The sequence below is a fragment of the Prionailurus viverrinus genome, chromosome A1 (assembly GCF_022837055.1).
Source record: "Prionailurus viverrinus isolate Anna chromosome A1, UM_Priviv_1.0, whole genome shotgun sequence".
Taxonomy (NCBI): Eukaryota; Metazoa; Chordata; class Mammalia; order Carnivora; family Felidae; genus Prionailurus; species Prionailurus viverrinus.
The window spans coordinates 169,972,120-169,991,173 of record NC_062561.1 but is presented as its reverse complement, the minus strand read 5'-3'; the positions used below and the strand labels follow the sequence as shown (position 1 = coordinate 169,991,173).

General features: G+C 33.0%; 1 protein-coding gene across 2 annotated transcripts in view; it reads right to left on the bottom strand.

Annotated features, from left to right (window-relative positions):
* The window catches only part of FER (FER tyrosine kinase), a 435,391-nt gene that overhangs the window by 219,339 nt on the left and 196,998 nt on the right, over positions 1 to 19,054 (bottom strand). For both annotated transcript variants that reach the window (XM_047879101.1, XM_047879093.1), the window contains exons 11-12: positions 17,176 to 17,268; positions 5,875 to 6,078 (exon numbers count right to left, since the gene is read on the bottom strand). In XM_047879101.1, coding sequence (XP_047735057.1) covers positions 5,875 to 6,078; positions 17,176 to 17,268 — 297 coding nt within the window. The remainder of the gene's footprint in view (positions 1 to 5,874; positions 6,079 to 17,175; positions 17,269 to 19,054) is intronic.

Below are 19,054 nucleotides of genomic sequence, written 5' to 3'. Positions count from 1 at the left end.
GCTAAGCATCAAACTCAGGTCAAGAGTAGTACATTCACAAAAACTGTTGAGGGCTTGTTTCTTGATACTCTCAAAATTCCGAATATTATAATTTGACATTGTATAAATCTGTATAAATTTCTTGTAGCTCAGATGACATGAAGTTCGGTTCACATATAAACAGATTCTTTTTTAAGTTTTTCTACACGGCTTTGCCAATGGTATCACAGAGAGAATCCAGACTAATCTATAAATCTAAAAATTGTTTTAATGTTCATATTTATTTTTGAGAGAGAGAGAGAGAGAGAGACAGAGTGTAAGGGGGGAAGGGCAAAGAGACAGGGAGACACAGAATCCAAAGCAGGCTCCAGGCTCTGAGCTATCAGCACAGAGCCAACACGGGGCTCAAACTCACAAACAGTGTGACCATGACCTGAGCCGAAGTTGGACACTTGACTGAGCCACCCAGGCATTTCCAGACTAATCTTTAAATAAGACACTTTTCTTTGGAGCGAATGTTGCTACTAATGATCTCTTAGGCAAATTCCAAAAGAAGCAATAAAAAATAGTAGAAAATAAATTTTTGCAAATTTCTACAAAGATCATTTTGTTGATTGTCATTTGTATTACATGATTAGATATCATGTAATATATCATTGAAAATAAAAAGTATGAGGGGCACCTGGGTGGCGCAGTCGGTTGAGCGTCCGACTTCAGCCAGGTCACGATCTCGCGGTCCGTGAGTTCGAGCCCCGCGTCGGGCTCTGGGCTGATGGCTCAGAGCCTGGGGCCTGTTTCCGATTCTGTGTCTCCCTCTCTCTCTGCCCCTCCCCCATTCATGCTCTGTCTCTCTCTGTCCCAAAAATAAATAAACGTTGAAAAAAAAATTAAAAAAAAAAAAGAAAATTAAAAGTATGAATAAAAATAACTCAAATTTTGTAAAATAAAAAATATATAGATACATATAATTAAAATATATCCAAAAAATCTCAAGGAATACACACTGAACTGTTATGTTTTCACAACACATTTGCTACATCTAGAATTTGTTTCTGAGTTATCATTGTGCTACTTAAGAATCAAATATGCATATGTATGAAAAATACATAAAAAAAACAGAATCAGATTTTCTTACTATACATACTTGCAGAGGAGTGTTATACAAGGAAGTCAGATAGAACAGAATAAGCACACAAAAAATGAGAAGTGGCTTCAATGAATGTATAATTTGAAATAATATGCCTGAATAGACCTCTTAAAAAAGAACTCAGAACAAGCCGGCAGAAGGAAGGAAGGAAGGAAGGAAGGAAGGAAGGAAGGAAGATCATTTCTGAAAGAGGCTGAGACGAATATGCTAAACAAAAAACAAGAAAAACTAAAATACTCCTTTTCTTGGTAAAATAACTTAAAATGAAAATATAAAACATAAGTTCTAGCTTTGTCAAATAAAAACAGCTCATGGAATATATAAATATATAAATAACTCATTAAACCAGTACACAGGAAAGATTGTTAGAGAGTTTGGGGAATAGTATTAATAAGGTTTCTGTATGGCTTTCCTAAAAAGCCAAGCTAGCTGTTATTCATTCTTCAGATGTTGTCTCAAATTTAACATCCTTAAGTTTCCCAATTAAAACCTTTTATAGCAACATGTATCTACTTTACATCTCTTATTACATTTTATAATTATATATAGCATGTGTGATTTATAAATGACTGTGAACCTCCCCCCTAGACTATAAGCTCCACCATTACATCCCAGGGCCTTAAAAGTACTTGTTCAATCATTATTTCCTGGAAATCAATATTAATGAGGTTTTGGAATGGCTTTAATTGTTAAGAAGAAAGTCATCTAAGTCTTTAATTGTGTACCAGGGACACAGAAAATGATATCTTGTGATAGTTTCATTTTGACTTTAAGGTATTTCTTGCCTTCTCTGGAGTCCTTGAATGATATTAGAGCAATTAAAATGATTCAAAGTATATTATATAAGCATATACCAATAAGGCACAAACTTGGAACCAACTGTCATTCAAACAAGTTTTGGATTACTCACTTTTACTTAGTTTTCCTTGAGATTCATAGCATGAATTTAAAAACACATGTAGTTCAAAGAGCCTAGAGATTGTGGTAAAAGAACAAAGTAAACCCATGTGGTATGTTCTGAGACTGACTCTCCCAGATCTAACTGGAACTTAGCATATGATGACATCTAATAAATACCTTTTGAATAAACCAATGATTTAACACATTCAGATACCCAATTTCACACAGCAATTACAGCCTCCACTTTTGGGTTATTTTTGTTTTATTGACTCATATCCCTGGGACTTACATGTTAGTATTTGCTGAATGACTGGATAAGGAAAAAAAAAAGATGATGATATGCCATTACATAGAGATTTGTTTTAAAATATTTATCATTGTGTTCTTGTAAATTCATCACTATATATTAATTCAAATTTCTCAGTTCAACCACTCCTAATTCTGCATCTTTAATATTTATCTGTTCGTGAATTCTACAAATGTCTCACTTACTAGGTTTTAGGTTCACTAAGAAGTAGGCCATACATTTTTCACTTTCATGTCCTTACACTGAATAACATGGTACTCTACAAAAATGGGTTTCTAACAAATGACTGTCATATAAATAAATTAGAGAAATATAAATTGGCACTTTCCTATTAATAATAAGAAATTCTTTCTGAAGTATTTTGTCTAACTACATGTATTTTTGTTTTATCATACACAAAAACAAAGATTTGTGTATATATTTTCTTATCAAGTGGAACAAAACCATTTAAATCTCTGTGAAAATCTACCAACATTTATGACACAAAATAAACAGGTTTAGCTACAAACACTAAAGATGTTTAGATGCAAAGTCTCTTACATCAAGCACCCTAAACAGGCTAGTAACTATGGAAAAGGTCAGTGAATAACAACGAAGATTACAGAGATTGAGATAATCCTGTATGTATGTGTGTGTATATATATATATACCTGGATTTACAAAATTAATAAATTTAGCATCTAATAAAAATTACAACTTAGGGTGCCAAAGTGGCTCAGTCGGTTAAGCGCCTGAGTCATGATCTCACAGTCCTGAGTCATGAGTCTCACAGATTTCAAGTTCAAGCCCCACATTGGCTCTGTGCTCAGAGGCTCAGAGCCTAGAGCCTGATTCAGATTCTGTGTCTCCCTTTCTCTCTGCCCCTTCCCCACTCGCACTCTGTCTCTCCCTCAAAAATAAAATAAAAACGTAAAAATAAATAAATAAATGAATAATTAAAAGAAAGTACAATTCTTGCTTGAATAAGACCAAAGATAGATATTCTTTCCTAGAACAGTGAAAAATGTAAAAATTAGAAGTATCTGTGTCCATCTTGATCATTCATAGTGTTCACATAATGTTCACAGCAAGAAGAATTTCACAACCTGTTAAAAAGTAACTGCAAGGAATGCTGGGGGCTCAATCAGTTAAGCCTCCGACTGTTGATTTCGGCTCAGGTCATGATGTTCTGGTCCTGAGATCAAGCCCCAAGTAGAGCTTATTACTACAGAGTGTGGAGCCTGCCCCTCCCCCACTAGTTCTCTCTCTCTCTCTCTCTCTCTCTCTCTCTGCCCACCCCCACCATCTTTCTTTCTCTCTCAAAATAAATAAATAAACTTAAAAAAAAAGTGACTGTAATATGGGGGTACCTGGCTGGCTCAGTTGGTTAAGCATCCGACTCTTGATTTTGGCTCAGGTCATGATCCCAAGGTCATGAGATTGAGCCCTGCACTGGGCTCAGCAATAGGTGTGGAGCCTGCTTGGGATTCTTTCTCTCTCTCTCTCTCTCTCTCTCTCTCTCTCTCTCTCTCTCTGCCCCTCTCCTGCCCCTACATCCTCTCCTTCTCTCTCTCTCAAAAAAAAAACAAAAACAAAAACAAAAACAACAAATAACAAAAAGTAACTGTAATATGCAGCCAAAAATAAATAAATAAATAAATAAATAAATAAAAGCTTCAAAATAATTGCCATCCTACACTGCAGTTGATAGAGACAATGTTGTTAAAAATAGCATTACTTGTGATTGTGAATACCTCAAACCTTAATATACAAATTCCAAAACAACACATTCATTACTATTTAAATTTCACAAACAAATCTCATGGAAACCCAAAAGAAACTTTTTAAATTAACTTTTCCAATTACATGGATATTTCATATAAAGTAAATTTTATTTTCTCTCAAGTGATGTCATCAAACAATGGTAAAAATGTCTAATATTTGCAAAGTACCTTACACCTTATGAAATACATACTTACTGATTTGATTCTCACAATTTTGGTACCAGCTATTACCCCCATTATTTCCCAAACCAGAGAGTTTCTAGAGAGTACAAACTGGGACAGAAACCCAACTCTTTTCATACTAAGTTCAGTGCTTTACCCACTTTTTGGTATTTTTCCTACTTTCTAAAATCTCATCTTTCTTTATGTCTTCCTTTCTTAGTACACCTGTCCCCTCATTTACACACAGCTTTTATAATCTACTACTGGATTATAAACTCCTTGATTGGACTATAATAGGCAATCACTAAATATCTCATAATGAATTCCCCCATTTATTGGCCCCTTTCAGGCAACAGGTATATGAGGAATAAAATGAGATAATTTTAGCTCATGAAAGATTACCTATACAAATTGAAAAAGGATTTAAACCTCCCCAGTCTATATCACCTTAAAACTTCTCTTTTCAACTAATTTAAGAGCTCAACATTATATAGTGAGAATTAACTAAATAAAATTAGGCAGTGAAAAACCTGAGGCATTTACAGAAATACAGGCACTCTCATGTGTAACAGAGATCTTTGCAAAGTTTCAGTGACAGAAGGAAGCTGAATAAAATCTTCAAATGTGAACCTGTAACAATGTGTTATTTTTAGAATATATTATGCTATTCATTTTAGTCACTTAAAACTAAATGGTGATATTAAGACAAGGGATAATTTGCAAGTAGACCTTTTCCTTTTGGTTTCTAAGAATAATAATTTAAATTCCTACATTTTAAACTATGTGGTAATAAGGGAAATATTTCAGTCCTGTTTAATGTATGACATATTTTTAAAATAGCTGTTAGAGCTTAGTAAATAGATGGAAACATTCATATAAATTTTAGTTTACAGTTAGCCAATGACCTTTCCTTCTGTAATTCACATACCATTTTATAAATAAAGCCAACATGGTTACTGATTTTAACACGGAAGTTTATCTACATCCATAACTTAAAGGCACATACAAATTATGAGAGCTTTCCAAGATATGAGGAATGACATACTACTAGAAACAGTAGGTTGGATGCATGAAAGTAGGAAAATATTATTATCAAGGTGAGGTCTGAATACTATACAAAATTAACAAGGAATTAATTAATAAATGAAGTGTTTGAGGGACGCCTTGGTGGCTCAGTCGGTTATGTATCCAACTGTAAATTTCACCTCAGGTCATGACCTTGCAGTTCATAGGCTCAAGCCCCTCATCAGACTACCTGCTGACAGTGCAGGGCCTGCTTGGAATTCTCTCTCTCCCTCTCTCTGCCTTTGCCCTGCTCACACTCTCCCTCTTTCTCTCAAAATAAATAAATAAACTTTAAATGAATTAATAAACTTCAAAAATAAATTAAATGTGTAACAATTATTTTTAATTTCTAATATTTAAAAATACATATTTCCTTAACAAGATTAACATTTTAGTGAATTTTGGCACACTGTATTGAAGAAATTCAAGACAAAGTAAAACTAAATACTAAAGTGTTACAGGCATTTATCACAAACTATTCACCCTCTTATTATAATTTTACTGCAATGAACTATGTCAGAATATACATATAAACTAAATTGGAAACGTACATCAACAAATTGTATGATAAAGTGTCTCCTTTGTCCATCAGAATATACAGAAAGGACATATTCACCAGGTTTCCCATGACTTTCTCGCACCAAGAAGTCTCCTTGTTGTTTTAAAAGTTCTTGCGCTTCTATTCTGGGAATTGCACCGTGGTACCAGTCCTGTTCTGCCAGGGGCTTCTCACTTATGGAGACTGCATCAGAGTACTTGAGCAAACATTGAAAAAAAAAAAGAAAGAAACAAATTAGAGAAAATAGGAATTCTTGCTGGAAAAATTTATAGTAATTATAAATACTTCTTACTTATGTTCCTCCTTTTAATTAACTGACTAAAAGTCATATAATGAATCTGAATTTTTCATAATTAAAAAGATATGTATCTCCTGGAGCACAATATTAGCATTTAGTGTTGGAATTTACAATCTTATTCATCATATCATAAAGTAAATCCATAGATTTAAAATTTACCAACCAGATAATTACGATAAAAGGGGTATTTTCAGAAAATTGTCACAAAACGACTTCATTTTCATTTAATTAAAAGTTGAGTTAATTATTTTTATGGGAAAACTCTCAATGACATGGGCGGTAGACTGCCCATATGCTATATTTTAGAAGCAATATCTAAGGCTTTATTAGATGTTGCCCTGCTGTTATACCTTCCCATTCTTGCTCTCATTCCCCTGACTTCCTTAACCATTACCTCTGCCACATGTCTGGTCCTGACCCTGTAGAGCAATGGCCAATAAAGCCTTAGGAGATGCAGTATCATTGAAAATCACTAACATGAAATTACAAACATGTGGCAAAAACAAGGGAGGAATATTAGCCATGAGCATGGCAGGAAACGCCATGAGCATGGCAAAATTATCTGTTATTTTAGGAGGTTTCAAATGCTAATACCGAATAACAGATAACTAAAGAACTAATTATATCTCCTTGAAATTTTCTAATTGGTAATAGATGGAAACAGTTTCTAGTTACAAGTAAAAGGCACGTTTTTATTATCCAAAGAACTAAATTGCACTGGATGGTTAAGAGTACTCTATGGCTGGGGCGCCTGGGTGGCGCAGTCGGTTAAGCGTCTGACTTCAGCCAGGTCATGATCTCGCGGTCCGTGAGTTCGAGCCCCGCGTAGGGCTCTGGGCTGATGGCTCAGAGCCTGGAGCCTGTTTCCGATTCTGTGTCTCCCTCTCTCTCTGCCCCTCCCCCGTTCATGCTCTGTCTCTCTCTGTCCCAAAAATAAATAAACGTTGAAAAAAAAAAAATTTAAAAAAAAAAAAAAAAAGAGTACTCTATGGCTGAGGTACAAAAATGTGCACTAACTCTTAGGATTCTTAGAACACAATATGCACAATGTCTCATAAGAAAGTAATTTATAGGGGCGCCTGGGTGGCGCAGTCAGTTAAGCGTCTGACTTCAGCCAGGTCACGATCTCGCGGTCCGTGAGTTCGAGCCCCGCATCAGGCTCTGGGCTGATGGCTCAGAGCCTGGAGCCTGTTTCCGATTCTGTGTCTCCCTCTCTCTCTGCCCCTCCCCCGTTCATGCCCTGTCTCTCTCTCTGTCCCAAAAATAAATAAACGTTGAAAAAAAAAAAAAAGTAATTTATAAATTTCCTCAATTGTATAAATTGGAAATTAGAATTAATAATAAATGAAAGGCAAATACTCATAGATAAGGTTTCTCAGGCTGACATGATGAACTGTATATAGGGACAAAGTGTGAATCTTTGTGGTAAATGAAAACTAGTTCTGATGACAGTCTTCATTGTTTTGTACCACTGAAGAGGCCCAAAAGATATTGGTACAAGTTCTATTTTATATGATCTAAAACCCATCCTAATGATTAAAAAAAAAGAACCCTGAAAAATCCCAAACAGACTTCAAAGAAGAGTTCACATTTTGGTTTCTATTACTTCCACTTATGATATACTTAATTCCTTTAATATATACATGGTATGACTTACATGAAAATTTTTTGTAAGGTAAACAAGACTCATTCTTTTAGTACTAATTATGATTAAATAATATTTCAAGAAAATTTTAATCGTGTTCCCCAAAACGATTTAAAGACCAAATTACATAAAGAACCAGCCACAACTATGAGATAACAGTGCCTTTAAAGACCAATGCATTATCCACACAAAATTAACTCTTCGTGTATACTGATACTAATAGTTTATCATTCTTTAAGCAGGTCGCCAAAATTATTAAATATATCTTTCCCAAAATTTTATCACAGCATATCTCACTGTAACAAACACCAACATTTTTACTGTAATAGAAATATTTCCAAGCACTGCCCATGGCAAAAATTTTTTTTCATAAAAAATCAATAAAACAAGAAATTCAATGTCACCTCTTTGCAAAGAACTTGTTTTTATCATTATCTTTCAAGAAGGTCTACCTATTAGAAAGGCATCGCAAACAAGGATGTCACATGCCTCATTCCTTATCCTATTCAACTTATCCTCCCAAATTTTGATTTATTTAGAACTGGAAAAATGCAGAGCCTGGAATATTCATTAAGTCAGAAGGGCATTTGAAGCACAAAAGCTGAGCTAACACCAAGAAATTCATTTAAGGATTTGAATGTGAAGAATCTCTTTGGGGGAAAAAAATCATCCTGAAAGAACATCTAAGTTTGTTTATTTGTTTGCTTTAAAAAAAAGAAGTGAATGGGAAAGAATTTACATTACTATTTCACAGGGATTATACACCAGTTGTTTGGATTTATTTGTTTCTTTGAAATAAAGAGCTGCTGTTCCCTAGCTCCTAGACAATATAAAATGTAAGCTGAACTGTGACTGTGCATGTGAACTACACATATGTAGGAAAGCCCCCACCCATCCCCTGTCTGGGTCTATCAGGTTTTACAGGGACTTCTCTGCAAGCATTGGAAGGAATCTTTTTATTAATATGATTTTAATTAAATTCCAATACAATTTTGCAAGCTTGTTAGTAATAGAAGATAGAATGTTTCAGCAACAAAATCCAACATCCCAAGAGCTGTCATAATTACATCACAAAGGAAATGAAGCTTTTTACTTCAAATATCAGTAGGGAAAGATTTTTCCTTGTCAGTAAGTTATCTAAAAATTTTGCCCAAGATATGGGGAGGAGGGGGCTTCTTTTTTTTAAGTTATAATTAATCTAATACAATTACTGAGTTATACTTGATAAGACAATCTTTCCTGATTAATTGGGTTAGATGTTTAGTTATTTTCTCTGGGCCTGGTTCTTAAAGGATAGTACAGTAAAAACATACTGGGATTAGTCAAATCAAATAATTGGTATAAATGAAGATGCAATGGGTAGTCAATACTAGAAAATGAAAATATTTTTTTCTTGAGGAAAGAATAAGAGCCTATTTTTTTCTTATCCTATTTTGGGATAATTTTCAAGTACATAAAGAAGATTTGTATGCCTTTATGTCAAACATTTCAGTGCCATATGAGCTCCTTTTTGAGAAGTAAAGAAAAATATTAAAAAAAAAATCAAGAGTGAGTGGCTGGCTCAGTCGGTAGAGCATGTGACGCTTGAACTCATGATTGTAGGTCTGAGCTCCATGTGGGGTGAAGAGATTACTTTAAAAAAATAAAACCTTAAAAAAAATCAAAGTCTAGATTCTATTAAAATTAGGCACCTAAGAAATGATTAAAAAAAAAAACACCTAAAGTAAAACACCATGGAAAATATATAAGTAAACCTTTCAAGGAACTTGAACAAGCTAAGTAAAACTTCAACACAAACATAAAAATGTTTAATAATTTTTTAATTATAAAAATGATATTTAAGTACCTTTTCTATTCTTACATAAATTTAGCCATTAATTTAATAATCTAAGTAAAGAATTATTTCAAATCTAATTTAATATTACATTGGGGTGAGACCAAGTAACTCAGGATTTAAAACATTTCTCAAAAATTCCATAAAGACCCCTTTAATTTTATCACTGGAAAATTTGAGATTAGGAATCAAACATCATACACTCAGAGGTAAGAGAATCACCAAACAGTTGCAAAAGGTTGGAAAAGGTCTATTGAAAATGAATCTGCCTGGTGGTAGTAAAAGCTATCTTCAGTGAAAGAAAAATGTAACCATAGGTAGAAAATATATTTTACATCATTTAGAGTTTGAGTTGAATAAAAACATAAAATGAGAATATGAATAATAATGTTCTTTTTGCCACATTTTTTTCAAATTACTAAATAATTCCATTTTGAATTTATTGAATGAGTTAACTCTTAAAACAACGAAAAATAAAAAAATAGCCCAGGTATTTGATCTTAATGATCATTGCCTCAGGCTAGACAAACAGGATGTAAGTTAAATACAGCAGGGTTCTGTCTTTATGAGGCACTAAGGTCTATCTGTATTCTACAAATTCTAATGTTTTTAGCAGTAAGATAGAATTTATCACTTTTTTTCATGTACTGATATCTTTAACCAAAATAAAGGTACTTCACCTAATGTTTATCTTCCACAACGAAACTAGCAACAAAACTCTTACTCACAAATTTCTTGATTTGTTGTACTTTTTGAGAACCTGAGTTTGTTTAGTCTTTAGCTAATAATATAACTGTTGCCTAGCATCAAAACTAGACAGAATTACATGCTGATCAGATTTGCATTCTAATATAATTCTTTCCAAAACTTTACCTAAAAAGATAGACAAGTAGGCCAAACTCATATATTAGCCTTACTTCCACGACTTCCCATTTCCTTGATTGCCTTTTTGTGCACCTTCTTGGATCTTTCATAAGAGACACTATCTCTAGCAAAATATATTTTCTAAAGGTCTTTCATTTTTGTTTTAATGCTTCTGCTTCCTCCTATACCTTCTGATTTGCTCTGACTTTTTTTTCTTCTTTAGTTCCCATACTCTTCTTCTCTTTATTAGTAATCATTTTCTTTTTTCACTTCAGTATTTTTATCCATTTGCTTTTTCCAATTGTACTCATGACTCTCATTCATCCTCTTTTATCTGATCATTTCACTGCATGTTTTCTACACTTTTATTTTTTCTTTAACAAATATTCTTTCCCTAAACTCATACAATATTATATATACAATGTGCCACAATATCACTAATAACACATTTAAGTCAATTAACTGTATTCAGTGCTAATTTCATGTTATACATATCAACTAAAACTTTTACCAGATCATTCTAATAACTCATATCTCAGGAAATTTAAATGTTCATCATCAAGTTGCGATTGCTTGTGAAGAATACAGTACAGTCTGACATGATCAGATCATTGCTATAAGCATTTGCTCAAACATATAAAAGAAGAGGGTGCCTGGGTGGCTCAGTCCGTAAGCATCCGACTTCAGCTCAGGTCATGATCTCATAGTTCATGAGTTTGAGCCCCGTCCGTGTCAGGCTCTGTGCTGACAGCTGGAGACCGGAGACTGCTTCAGATTCTGTGTCTCCCTCTCTCTGTTTCTCCCTTGCTCCCACTCTGTCTCCTCTTTCTCAAAAATAAATAAGCATTTTAAAAAAAGGTCTTAAAAAAACAGATATTTGCTCTCTATACAGTAAAAGTATAGGTTATAGAAAATAAATCTGATAAGTCTTTCTTAAAAATTATGTGTGATAATGATTCAAAACTAGCAATTCTGAGAATAATACTTAGTTTTCCTAAACATAACTGGACAGTAGAATTCAGTGTATGTATGGCAGTGATACGACGCGAGAATTTTTATTTTTATTTTCCCTTTTTTCTCATTTTCTACATCTTAGTGTCTGGGGGACAGGAGTGACTAGAAGGAGGGGAGATAAATTAAAACCATAAGAGCAAACGAAGACAACTAAAGTTTAAAATATATAATATTTAACCTGAATTTAACAATATGCATTGTTAAAGGAAGTACAAGGTTGCTCTCCTAGGCTTAAAGGAGAACACTAAAGAACACAAGCAGTTTATTATGTTATGCTTGAAAAAAACTGCATTTCCCTATGCCAATGGTGGTAGCTAAGCATTATAATACTACTAGCATTATATCGCTGTATGACTTAAACATAGCTGAACTATAATTTTCTAATTTTTTGAAAAGAAGCGAGCAAGAAAATCTTATTTCCTATATTATTCTATATAATGGAAGCATATCTTTATTTTCCAATGTTCTTATTTTCTAAATTTTAGTATGAAGTGATTCTAAAATTGAAATGGCATATATGCCAATACAGTATAGAAAAATATGAATCTTAAGGAGGCAAGAGTTGAATAATTTAATAATTCTTCTGAATTATTAAGAACAGTTATTTGGACCAAGATGTGCTTTATTCTGGTTTTAAAGTACATTTTTCAGAGAGTGCTACTATTAGAAAGGCATTATACACTTCATAGATCAGTGATACAACTAGTACTCACAAGGGGATGTAAGATGGAACAAGTTGTTTGCTCCAACACTTGCTAGGGAAATCCTGTAGTAAAAAGAGGGCTCTGAGAAAGGGAAGTATTCTTGATATGACTAGAACAGATCTCATTAAATATAATGTGGCTCTAAGACTTCCAATGGAAATGGACATGCATGATTACAGTAGGCTTCCAGATTATGCAATTAATCCTAATATCTCTGGCCCTGACTTCAGAAGCAGTCTCTGAGAAATAGTTCTTAAAGCAAAATTATAACCTCCTGCAGCATGGGGAGATGCTGGATGTACAGTAGTTCTCAGAGTCCAAAAGTACTAATGATTGGTTATTTCAAGCTTTTAGCACATTGAGAAAAAGAACACATTCTTGCAGCTGTTATATTAAAATACTATTCTGATCATAACAATAAGTATTAAACATACACCATCAGATGCTATAATTCGATTAAAGCCAAATTCATCTATCACCTAATTATCTTACACTCTCCCTGCCATCAACATTGTTGATGGAAGTATTATTCCATGAGACTGTCTTCAAATAAGCTCTACATTGTAGCCACACTATTAAATATGTTGAAATAAATAGCTATGGCAAGTCCAATGGGAATAATATAAAGATTAATACTAATTTCATTTCCCTATGTAAAATGTGATTAATTTCCTTATTTTATCTAAAATTATACTTATACTTCTAATTTTTATATGTTCATTTGAATAAAGAAACAGTGATTTCATAGTTGTTACTTTTTTAGGATTTTAAATTAAATGTTCCCACACACAAAAGAATGGATTTGGACCTCCGCTGTGTACCATATACAAAAATTACCTCATAATGGATCAAAGACCTATATATATATAAGGCAGAACTATAAAACACTCATAAGAAAATAAAGGTGAAAATTTGTATGGTCTCGGATTAGACAACAGTTTTTTAGATATGACATCAAAAACATGTGCCAACAAAGAAAAATGGATTAATTGGACTTTGTTAAAATTAAAAACTTTTGTCAAAGGCACTATCAAGAAAATAAAAAGATAATCTGCAAAATGAGAAGAAAACATTTGCAAAGTATACATCTGATGAGGGGCTTGTATGCAAAATATATAAAGAACACTTATAACTCAAGAATTAAAAAGCAATCCAATTGAAAAGTGTTCAAAGAAAATGAACAGTCTTGTCTCTGAAGAATGTATACAAGTGGCTAATAAGCATGTGAAAAGATGTTCAACATCTTAGTCATTAGGAATATGCAAATAAAAGATATACCACTTCACATCCACTAGTATGACTAATTTTAAAAATTGAAAATAACAAGTGTTGATGACATTGTAGAGAAATTAGAACATCCATATACTGCTAGTGGAAATGTAAGAGTGCAACCACTGTGGAAAACTGCTGGGCAGTTCTTCAAAAACTTAAACATAGAATCACCATATGACCCAGCAATTTCCAGGTATATAATGGAGAGAATTGAAAAATACATGTTCACGTAAAAACTTGTACATCAGTGTTCACTGCAGCATTATTCCTAACAGCCAAAAGTGGAAACAACCCAAGTTTCCATCAGCTGATGAATGGATAAGCAATATGTGATAAATTCATATAACGGAACATCATCCAGTCATAAAAAGAATGAAGTATTGTCACATGCTACAACACAGATGAACCTTGAAAATATTATACTAATTGGAAAAGACTAGACACAAGAGGTCACATATTATAGGATTCTATTTATGTGAAATGCCCAGAACAGACATATCCTTCAAAAGTAGATTAATGATTGCCAGAAAATGGGAAAAGGAGAGAACTAACTACCATTGGGTATGGAGTATCCTATAAGGGAGATGGAAATGTTCTGGAAGCCAACAGTAGTGATAGTTGCACAACATAGTATACTAAAAACCACTAAGTGTACACTTTAAAATGGTGAATTTCATGTTATGTAATGTATACCACTATAAAATATTTTTAATATGCTTAACTATGTAATTTTAGTAAGTTTTTTATAGAGAAAAAATCATTTAGAACAATAAAAAATTCTTTGTTTTATATTTATCAAATAAGAATACTCTAAAAAATACCATATTGTATCAGAAAAAAAATTTAATTATGATTAAGTAGTCTCTAAGACTTAGATTATCACACTTAACACCTGAAACCTTCACATTCACACTAATACTCAAGACCTCAATTACTTGTGTATTTGAGGGGAAAACCCCTCCTTCAAATAATGTTAAGGTAACTAACATTTTAGAGAAAAGGTTGTGCACATCTATTCCTAGTGAAGAATAGCGGCATAAACCGCAGACTGCCTCAATCTTTTTGGTTCATGAGCTTACTAAATAAATCAGGGAATACCAAAGGGCACTTAACTGATAAAGCAATGATCGTCTTCAGCTTGAAGATGCACCAACTGGGCCCTGAGGAAGTGAACATTCTCTAGAATTCTCAGTTACAGAGAGAGCATTTTCTTAGAAGAAATGGGCATCTCATAGCTTTGAGGACGTTCATAATTTATGAAAAATCGATCACAATGTGTATTTGAATGAGGTACGTGCTTTGTGGGAAAGGCACTTCAATTTATTTCAGCTAATAGCAGTTTGTTAACACCAAACTTTTACCTATGTCAGTCATTGTCAATTTGGTAATTTTAACTTAAGAATAACGTAAAGACCATTTTTAAATGGAAAAAATAACACGTAAATACCTTCAATGATTAAAAAGTTATGATTTGTACCATTAATTCATTAAGATTGTGCATATTATGTCTGACGTAATTTTAGGATAGCCAACTCTATATAACGTCATCATTTTGAACTAACTGGATTTCTTCTGTTTCTATATGTAAATGAGCATGTCTTTCCATACATAAAAGAAAAAACCCTCTCACCCTCTAATCGACCCTGACTTATCAAAACAGGCTCTGGCTGGAGCCAAAAGCTGAAGTTCTCATAACTATGACCTTCAAAGTGATGTATGTAACTTGAAGCCTCAAAAGCGATGGCTGCATTCCTAGACAACTGTCTCCAGGGCATCCCAGGTTGTGGGGAAAACAAATGAACAAATACTGGTAGTGTTCGCCCATGTCCACTATCAGAGAATTCTTATTTTTCTGTCACTAGCTAAAACTTGAAGCTCTAAATTCCACTCTCCTAATTTTACACCTAATAACCCTGAAGATAACCTTGAGTTTATAATAAGCCTTCCTTCTCAAGCATGTAAAATAGTTTACTAAAGGAAAATTGGGCAGAGGGATCACCTTTCACAAATTAGGTCACCAATAAACTGCTACTAGTTGCTGGCAAAAAGACCACTCACCTAAGTGAAACAAAGGTGAGTCAATGACAACTATGTCAAGTGTTTCACTGAACTATTTTCATGTTAAATAATTTTATGAAGTGCAAATGAGGTATTTGAACGTTTCCTTTTAAGAAGTGATGTTCCTTTTTTTCCCTCTTTTTGAAGAACAGATCTGAACATTTCCTTTTAAGAACATTTTTTTTCTTTTTTAAAAATGTTTTAAGTATTTATTTTCAAGAGCTCTTCTTTCTTTTCTTCAAATAAGTTATCAAAACCTGTCCTCATAGTCTCCAGAATTGGCCACAGATTCCTAATCAAGTCTCCTATACTTCATTTTGAACATCAAATCATAATAAATTAAGTCCTATGAACTACTATTTATCTGTGAAGTTGTAAGTCATTAACTTAAGAAAACAAGAGTAGGATATGGGTCTTAAAAGAGACTTACTCTATCATGCAGCTTTTGCCTATAATTATTTTTATTTTCATTTGCTATTAATGCCACAGGAGATGGTCTGATGAGTTCACAGCTCCTCCCTATTGCCATAGAACACTTCTGGATATCAGAAATGACAATAGGAGCATTGAAGGCTAACACTGAAGTAGAAAATCTCTTTTATATAAAAATACAATTTTCTTTCTTTTTAATTAAAATACCCGATGCTTTGCCTTAATTGTGTATAAAAAGAATGTTGCTTGAGTGGAATAAATATGGGAACCTGTGTTACATATTCAAAAGGAATCATAGCAAATAAAATCCAAAATGTGACATTTTACTAATCTAGAGTTAGGAAATACTTTGTTTTTTTAAATAAGACCAGGTCACATTATTTTAAACAGCTAAACTTTTAAAGAACAAGAAATAATATTAAGATATTATGAGGTAGAAACTTGGAAAAGATGGAAGGGAAAGCACATAATTAATTTGTACTGAATATTGTTGTTTTGATCATCATTCAATAAGACCATCATCTTAAAGCTTTATTGTGAATGAGGGATAGCTAGGAAAAAAAGTCTGATAATTTAGTTTGAAAGATAATGAAGTAAGAAAAATACTTTAAAATTTTATATATAAACGGAAAAAGAATATACTTCATCTTGTTTGCCTATGGCTGTTGTTACCTAGAGATTTATAATATTCTATGCACCACAGTGTTATGCTAAACCCAAATTTCAAACAGACTTGAATAAAATTAAAATGTTTTTAAAAATATGAACATGCATATAAACTGATATTTTCAAAAATACATAGATAATAATTCCTATCATTAAAAAATGTTTCACTGGAAAATAAATTTTCTATGCTCTTCTTCTAATAAAGCCACAAAATACATAAAATGTTTCCTAGAATTATTTGTCTGTAGTACAGGAAGTCTGCAATAAAAGTTTATTTCTTTCCTCCCATATCAGTGTTACATGTAATTTTACTCTATACATATATGAATAGATTCATATGCATACAAAAAGCTATATAATGTACCTTGTTTTCTATTTGTAAGGACAAATTTATATACGATATTCACTGTTTATCAGAAAGAAGCAAAAAAAAAAAAAGAGAGAAGAAAAAGAAAGAAGCTAGACAATGACTATTTTCAGTAGCACATGGAGTTCATCCTACTTACTGTTGAAGAGCCCAGTGCAGATTTTGGAGACCTAATTATTCCAGCAATTGAATGACGAATAGACTCAAACTTGGAGAGCCTCTCCTTTCTTTCCTGGAGAGATTAAGAGAGAAGCCTTCAGCAATAGTAAACTAGTTTACACACATCTATGCTGGGTATTTATGTATTTATCCACCGCTTACCACATCTTCCAACTAAATAAAACATAATCCTGAAATTTAAGATGACAAATAATCAAATGCATATAAACTCTATAGTTTTCTACTTTCCTGGTCCCTCAAGAAATGTCTTGATTTGGGGAGCAGTAAGAAAGAAATAAAAATTCATAAGAGGAGAGAAAATGAGAAATGCAAAGGAAATTCATGGGAATTTCATGGGAAATTCAAGTATTAACATGCAGGAGAAGAAAAAAAAAAGACACAATTTAAAAGGAACCAGTCTAACACAGATTTCAGATAGCACTATAGTGGTAAGGGATTTTCAAGAAAGAAAATAATAGGGAAAAAAGAGGAGAACTATATTGAACACATTTTTTTAAACAGTGAATCCCAGGGCTGCCTAAGTAGCTAGGAAATTTCACAAAGATTCACACGATCATGATGACGATGATGATGACCCGATCACTGGAGAAGGACGATGATGAAAAAGTAAAACAGGAAGGGGATAATGGTAGAACTCCACTAAGGGAAGTCAATCCAGACTGCTACTTGCTTTAGGATAAATATTTCCAAGTATCATGCACCACAGTTGAAGGAAACTTTTCCTGAAAATTTCATATCTTCAGATACATTTAACAAATGCAAGTTAAGGGTTGGGTAAGAGGGTAGAAAAGAAGAAAAAGAAGAACAAAAAGGAAAAACAGAAGGTAATAAAGAAGCATGTGTGAGGGCTTGTAATGGAAGGTGGTCAATTTTCCAATAATGACTACATTTCAACTGTTAATCAGCAGCAGGCAAAAGAACTCAAGACCTTATTGCCAAATGCTGTATTTCCATGTCTTCCATCAGCTGTGATGCTCAATTTTCCTCATCCCTGGAAAATAACCAAAGCAGGCCACAAATAACATCTTCTGTTTCTTTTGTCTCTAACATGTTGGGTATGTGTCTCTCTGTAGTAAATGCAGACATCTGTAGCCATATGCTCTCTGATAAACACGGTAGTTTCTGAAACTCAACTTCTGTCTCCCACTTCATTTACTTTTCATTCTAATAGTTGCAGTACTAATATTCTTTTCATTCTACAAATATGCACATATTAATCATTTAAAATAATCTTACAAATGGTAACACATGTATAACACATAGCAATATATTTATATGTGGTATATATTATATGTAGTATATTTATATGTAGTAATATATAGTATGTAATATGTTTACCCATATTTATATTTATAGTATAATGTATAATACAATGTGTTTTCATAGAATGATATAATTATATATAGCACACATACTGAAAAGTACTGTAGTGGCTATGGTTTTCTACTCCCCAGCTCAAGTGGGGAATTTCTACAAGAACTGTAAGAACTGAAAAGCACATGAGAGGTTATGCAGAAAAGTCAAAAATTCAGGGGAGATTTTTACTTATTAGAAAGCATTTTATTTGTGTATGATTTAATAATATGCACGGAAACAACAACAGTAATTCTCCTCAAGCTACATCTTGGCATCAAATCTTATGACAGGAAAGATAACCATTTCCCCAAAAAACCTTTTGTTAATATTAAAAAAGAAATCATATTCTTAAGAAACCAACACCAGATAAATTTAACGGAATGGTCCAGGTTGGGGTAAAGAACACTTCAAAACCTGCCTCTTTTGTATTAAGTGGTATTGTGTGGCCAAAGGGATACAACTAATAAAAAATATATATCCTC